Source organism: Amblyomma mixtum, chromosome 3, assembly GCF_055824585.1.
Source record: "Amblyomma mixtum isolate Tamu chromosome 3, ASM5582458v1, whole genome shotgun sequence".
NCBI lineage: Eukaryota > Metazoa > Arthropoda > Arachnida > Ixodida > Ixodidae > Amblyomma > Amblyomma mixtum.
Window position 1 is genome coordinate 286,462,751 of NC_143014.1, and position 7,093 is coordinate 286,469,843.

Genomic DNA, 7,093 nt, shown 5'->3' on the forward strand with positions numbered 1-7,093 from the left:
CCGCAGAATGCTTGGAGTCGTTAACTATTTCCGCAAGTACGTGCCTCGACTGAGCGATAAAACGGCCCTACTTCGCAGCTTGGTGAAGGAGAACGTCGTTTTTGACTGGAGTTCGGCTCATGAGCGTGAGTGGAAAGAGGTCTGCGAAGCATTAACAACGCCTCCTGTGCTGGCCTTCTTCGACGCGAAGAAAGAAACCAAAATTTCGGCTGACGCATCTGGGCTAGGGTTAGGCGCAGCATTGTTGCAGAAGCATGGCAGTGAGTGGCGCCCAGTCATGTACGCTTCGCGAGCGCTCACCGATAGCGAAACACGGTACTCGCAAATCGAGAAAGAAACCCTGGGCATTGTTTTCGCATGTGAAAAGTTTCACCAGCTGGTATATGGCCGCAAGATTGTCATTGAAACGGATCACAGACCTTTGCTGGCAATTGCGAAAAAGGCAATCGGAGATATGCCACCAAGGCTGCAGCGTTTCTTTATTCGTCTTCTTCGTTATGACTACGAACTCCAGTTTGTTCCGGGCAAGGACCTGCTGTTGGCGGACATGCTGTCCCGTGCTCCTGCCGTCCGTGCCGTCCTGGAGTCAACCGAAGACGTCGACGTTCATGCTTCACAGGTCCTCTCAAGCATAGTAAGCACACCAACAAAACGGTGCCTGCAAAGTGAGACTTTAGAGGATCCATACTTGAGCAAAGTCTTGGAGCAGGTGGCACAAGGAACTAAGATTGAAGGAGAGTTAAAGCCATTTGCAGCAGAACTATCGGAAATTGATGGAATACTGCTGAAAGGATGCAAAATTGTCGTACCGAAGACAATGAGAGTGGAGATGCTGCAGAAGTTGCCCGCGGGACATCTTGGGCTGAATAAAAGTAAAGCCAGAGCTCGGGGCCTGATCTTCTGGCCAGGAATGGGCAATGCCATTGAAACGCTCATTCGCAAATGCAGCGCATGCCAAAAGTACGCCTACAAGCAAGCTTCTGAGCCTTTTATTTTGTGGCCAACACCAAAGGTGCCATGGCACCGGGTGGGAATCGACCTTTTTCATTTCGCTGGTGACATGTACGTAGTGGTGTTTGATGCGCATTCAAACTTTCCAGACGTTGAGAAACTCGCCGTCACCACTGCGCGCGAAGTCGTTACAAAGGTTGCGTCTATTTTTGCGCGGTACGGAATTCCTGCCCAAGTGTGTACCGACAACGGACCTCAGTTTGCTTCCCAAGAGTTCGCGGAGTTTGCACGGCGCTATGACTTTGTCCATATTACTTCGAGCCCCGAATTTCCGCGGTCGAATGGTTTGGCCGAGAAAGGAGTACAAATAGTCAAGCGCATTATGAAGAAAACTGCAGAGTCTCGTGACGACTTCTGGATGGGTCTTTTATCATATCGCGCGTCCCCATTAGAGGACGGACAATCACCGGGAGAATTGTTGCAGGGTCGTCGGCTGCGCACTACTCTGCCTGAATGCAGCGTCGAACAGGAGCGCCCGGTAGTCAAGCACCGCCAGTCGTCCAAGGGCAAACTACTGCCTCCACTGCAGCAAGGAGACACGGTGCGGGTTCGTGACGACCGCCAATGGTCGCGCAAAGCGATGGTTCTCCAGAAGGTAGCTCCCCGATCCCACATCGTGAGAATGGACAACGACCGTCTTCTAAGGCGTAATAGGCAACATCTGCTGCGAACCCAAGAGCACTACAACGTCATGGATGACAGCGACGACGACGTGGACATCCGCTCCGAGGCTACAAGAACTTCAAGTCCTGGTACCGCCGATGAACAGGGTGAGCCACGTGATGGACTTGCCACAAGCACTCGGCTCACAGCATCAGGTGCAGCTGGTGGATCAAGCATGGACTTGCCACGTGATGGACTTGCCACAAGCACGCAGCTCACAGCATCAGGTGCAGCTGCTGGATCAACCATGCCAGCCATTCCACGCAGGACAACCCGGCCACGCATGGAACCTAAACGGCTGACTTATGATCACAAGTTTCGGCAAATTTCTTAGAGCATTGTCAAAACTGATCTTTTCACAGAGGAAAGAAGATGTATCAGATGTGGCTATCAAGCAAGCGGCCTGATAACATGTCAACGCCCCTTCTTCCTTTCCCTTTCCCTCGCTGCAGCCGCAGCTATAAATCTATGCGCAATAAAGGACCGGGGGTCTTTTCTGGCCTAGCTACTGATGTGTCGCGTCTCTGCATGGAGCGATCGATACAGACAGGATTAACTGAATCCATGGAAGTGTATGGCGCTTGAAGCGGGCTACGTTAGTCACTTGGCGAAATTGTTGCCGCCATGGGTAAAAGTGGGCAACTGGCCAGGCGACATCGCCGCCTTGGCAGACGCAAACGACCGACGATATAAACAAGGGGTCAGGTAGATAATAATTTTCATTCAGGGAGATTTAGGTTGATGCACACAAGTTCATCTTTTTCATTGCTGCTGAGTCCATGTAGGCGATCAGTCTTGTTACGCGAATGAACAGAAATTTCTGTTGGAGCCAGATGGCGTCGGTGTGCACGTGGACGGGTGCGAAATGAAGGAAGGACGAAGGCTATTCCGCTCGGTAAGCTGCTCTTCATTATTTAGTACTACTGTATTATATATATATATTATATATATATTATATATTATTATATATTATATATTATATATATATATATATATATATATATATATATAGAGAGAGAGAGAGAGAGAGAGGGTGGTTTGTCTTTGCTGATGTTTCCCCTTTTGTAGGGGTCGGGCACAGAACAGGTGAGCGAGAAACACAAAGAGGGGAGTGGGAAGAAAAAGCACTCCTTCAAATTTCTTTTAGAGTCTTTCCCTTCTCTTTTTTTCTGTCTTTTTTTTTCTTTTCTTCGCTGCTCCCTTTGTTCTGGGGCAAAGATATCTTTTTTTCCTGCCCTGACGCCCAAGAGGAGGGTCAAGTTCCCGCATTTGTCCACAAAAGTTGCTGCACGGCCACGCACCCTGTCGGCCTTCTCAGAGCTGTCCAAGCCTCTCAGTAAGCAAGCCTGCGAGCCTTAACGAAGCAGAGGCAGCATTTGGACATTCCATTTTCCTACTGCTTACATGTTCTGCGCACTTTCAATTTGAATTTTTGTCTGAAAAAAAAACACACACACACACACACACACGCACGCACGCACGCACGCACGCACGCACGCACGCACGCACGCACGCACGCACGCAGGGTCTGTTCTGAAAGTAGTAGGACTGGTTTTTTCCTGGGCGAACGGGCGGACTAAAGGTTGTTTGCGCGTGCAGGATCGTTGAAGGGGGATATTGGGTATGCTGGGGAAAATGGGCAGTCGGCTCTCGGCCGTTGAAGAGAGGAGGTCGCTTGAACTGTGAACCCCTGTCAAAACGTCTCGTCACGCAGAATCATCGTGCGTTTACTGGATCAGCGATACGCGATCAAATTTTGAGTAAATCTTGGTAAAACAGGCAAAGAGACTCACAGCATGCTTAAGGAGGCCTACAGTGACGCTTCCATGGTTAGATCAGGTGTTTTTTGAGTGGCACAAGCTGTTTCGAGAAGGTAAGGAAAGAGGGGAGGAAGACGACCGCTCCAGACGCCCTTGGACCAGCAAGACCAACGAAAATGTGTAGCGAGTGAAACATTTACTTAACTGTGATCGTAGAATGAGTGTCAGAATGATTGCTGATGACTTGAGCATTCCTCAAACCCAAGTTTTTGAGATCGTGACACAAAACTCATCCATGAGGATAGCGTGCGCGAAGTTGGTGCCGGGAGTGCTGTCAGAGGAGGAAAAGGCCAACCGGTCGGATCTTCTTCATCATGTGAACGGGGACCCCGATTTTTTGCCCAGCACAAAGCGGCAACGATGCCTCAGCCCCCCTACAGCCTCGACTTGGCCGCGCCAGGCTTTTTTCTATTCCCGAGAATAAAATCGACGCTCAAGGGGAAACATCACGGATCGGTAGAGGTGGTTCAACAGGCCGTGACAAGGGAGCTAAACAGCATTCCGGTCCAGGCGTTCCTGGAGGCGTACGAAAACTGTAAAACTCATTGGCAGCAGCGTGTAGGTGCGGAAGGGTGCTACCTTGAAAAATTGTAATCGTTTGTACTATTCTCTTGAATAAATTTTGTTTAAAAAAATGAGTCCTACTACTTTCAGAACAGACCATGTATATATATATATATATATATATATATATATATATATATATATATATATATATATATATATATATATATATATATATATATATATATATATATATATATATATATGGTTTCCCAGCTAATTGTAACCAAGATTTTAAGACGACATAGTTTCCTAGCCCACTGAGACGAGCTCAGGGTTGTTGCCAGTCGCGTGTCCTAGTCTGCGGTATTTTTTTTATTATGCAAAAGTAATTAATTAGCAGAGATTAATTAGCTAACTTTTGAATTATTGCCTTCAGGAAGAAAGTGCCAATGCAAGAGTTGTAGATCTCATAGCAAAATAACCGGCTGCCGTGTTTGCAACCGAGTACCAATGATACAGCTTTTTATTATTTGCCTTAAAAGAAAGCGCGCGAAATACAAAAAGAACCACGTGATAGGGAAGCAGTTTCAGCGCTCCCAGACGACCGGTCAAGCAACTACATTCGTTTATCTTTGCAACGCTGTTCCGAACGGGGTTCGGCGTTTTGCGATGGTTGGGAGATATACGCCAGGAGCTCTTGCATGGGCGCTAGGGCGACCGCTTCTTCAGCGCGTGACGGTGCAAGTTCGGCGGCACGGTCACGAGCCTATCATTCGAGGCGAGGTTTCGCGTGAAAAAGAGCTCCATGCGAGTCGCGCTTCACTTCCTTGAAAAGCAGTGCCCGCGTACTTTTCATGACGCATAAGCAATTCCTGGCGCATATCTCGCCACCACCTCAAAATGCCGAACCCTGTTCTGGACAGCGTTGCAAACATAAGTAGATGTCGTTGCTTGACCGGGCATTTGGGAGCGCTGAAACTGCTTCCCTATCACGTGATTCTCTTTGTATTTCGCGGGCTTTCTTTTAAGGCAAATACAGCTTCTTTTATCAGTGGTACTTGGTTGCAAACACAGCAAACGGTTATTTTTCTATGGGATCTACAACTCCTGCATTGACACTTTCTTCCTGAAGGCAATAATTAAAAATTTATCTAATTAGTCTTTGCTAATTAATGACATTTGTATGATGAAAAACTATCGCAGACTAGGACACGCGACTGTCAACAACACTGAATTGGTCTGACTGGGGCTAGGGAACATCCTCTTTTTTACAAGCTTGGTTACATTTAGCTGGGACACCCTGTATATATATATATATATATATATATATATATATATATATATATATATATATATATATATATATATATATAAAGTGGCTTTTTGGCAGCTGATTGATCAATATCAGACAAAATCACCAGAAATTGAAAAACATAATAGGATTTAATTCACGACGTCTCGGCTGGAGGGCCCGCACTCGGTAAAGGCTCTCTTCTCCAGCCGAAACGTCGTGAATTAAATCCTGTTATGTTGAATTAAACGGTCGTGAATTAAACGGTCACAATTGGTACGATTGTCTAGGTTTATTTACCAACGACTTCATCGGGGTTAAAGCCTCAACTTTAGCCGCGATGAAGGGAAGTCCACCGTCCGAAACCGTTGGTAAATAAACCTAGATACTCGTACCAGTTGTGACCGTTTCGTTCTGCATCTCTTCACTGGCCCATTGAGAAAAGACGACTGCTCCCACTAAACATATATATAGCAGACAAGGAAAGGGTAACGAGGGGCTCGTTATACATATGAGAGAAGCCAGCAGCCACAGAGACCAAGGAAGACAGGGTATTTTTTTATATTGATTTATTTTGTGGTCTTGATCAATCGAGAATATTACTAAATATGTTATCGCTTAAAGATAATTGATTAGAAAAGCAGAAGAAAACAACCACATGCCACCGGTGGAAACCGCGTGAGGTCGTGGGTTCGGTTCCCCCCGGCGGCATGTGGTTCTTTTATAGGCACTTTTATATAAAAGTGCCTATAAAAGAAGTGTATATATATATATATATATATATATATATATATATATATATATATATATATATATATATATATTCTTTGTGTCTTGCCCTCATAAATCTACATGCTCTCTCTGGCCAAAAAGTGTCAACACCCCTGGACAAGAGTTCAAGGAACCAGGAAAGAAGTAATTCAAGATTGTGTGAGGAATTTGTCCCAACTCGGCAGCGCACCAAATGTGAAGGATCAGCTAAGGATTCAGCTGTCACGACTGTTGTGCAGCGTATGAGTCAGCTTTAATTGCGTGTTTGAGTTCTTTGAAAGAGTGAGAGGTTTATAATGCAACGAGAAATGCTTACCGAGTATTGGTTCTGGAGAGAGGCCAACGACTGGCAAGGAAGCTCCTGAACAACAACGCACCCGGGACAAGTTAAGGTATGTTGCATTCGCACTGCGCTTCCCTTTCAGTCCAGATATCTAGAAACTCGATACGTATGCTAAATTATCTCAACGTCTTTAGATTAAATTACAGCAAATAAGCGCTTATAAAGTGGCTTGTGGGGACTGTTGATGTTCTGGTCCTGCAGTAGCCCTTATACGTAGTAAAACAAATAAACTAATGCCATGCTGACAGTGGCACTGAGTGCAAAACACACTGCCTTGCTCGCCTCTAACTCATTATATTCTATACTGGATCACATTATCATATTTGTTGTTTTGATTTTTTTGCCGGTGCAGCAGCTTCATAGTGCACTGTATTATGCTCAGCCGAAACCATTACTTCATTTTTCGCCTGTACCTCACTCACCCAGGGGGAGTGAGGTACAGCAATTCGTTGACTCTGCTTTATTCGGCTCAGGAAGGTAGCGAGTAGGCTTGCTTCACCTTAAATAAGCGAGCGATCTGTACTTTTTACTTCATGCTCTTTACTTCTTTTTTCAGCATTTATGTCGCCTGGAGAAAATTAATGGTGGTTCCGCTTCAGTACGCAGTGGATGCGATTGCGCTAATGCAACTAGGAGCGGCGCACTTAGTCAGTAAATGGTCTGACTCATCCGTTGATTAGTTTCCAC

General features: G+C 46.0%; 1 protein-coding gene across 1 annotated transcript; it reads left to right on the forward strand.

Moving 5' to 3' along the window:
- The first annotated feature begins 454 nt into the window (after nt 1-454).
- On the forward strand, nt 455-2,184 carry LOC149355079 (uncharacterized). The gene is made up of 2 exons (XM_089577584.1): nt 455-634; nt 1,436-2,184. Exons 1-2 carry the CDS (start codon nt 455-457, stop codon nt 2,006-2,008), a joined length of 753 nt encoding a protein of 250 aa, XP_089433710.1. The 3' UTR covers nt 2,009-2,184.
- Nucleotides 2,185-7,093: the final 4,909 nt, after the last annotated feature.

Coding starts and splice junctions, on each gene's coding strand:
- LOC149355079 (XM_089577584.1), top strand. CDS start 455: ATGCCACCAAGGCTGCAGCGTTTCTTTATTCGTCTTCTTCGTTATGAC. Junction 635..1,435: donor CACAGGTCCTCTCAAGCATA/GTAAGCACACCA, acceptor GAATTGTTGCAG/GGTCGTCGGCTGCGCACTAC.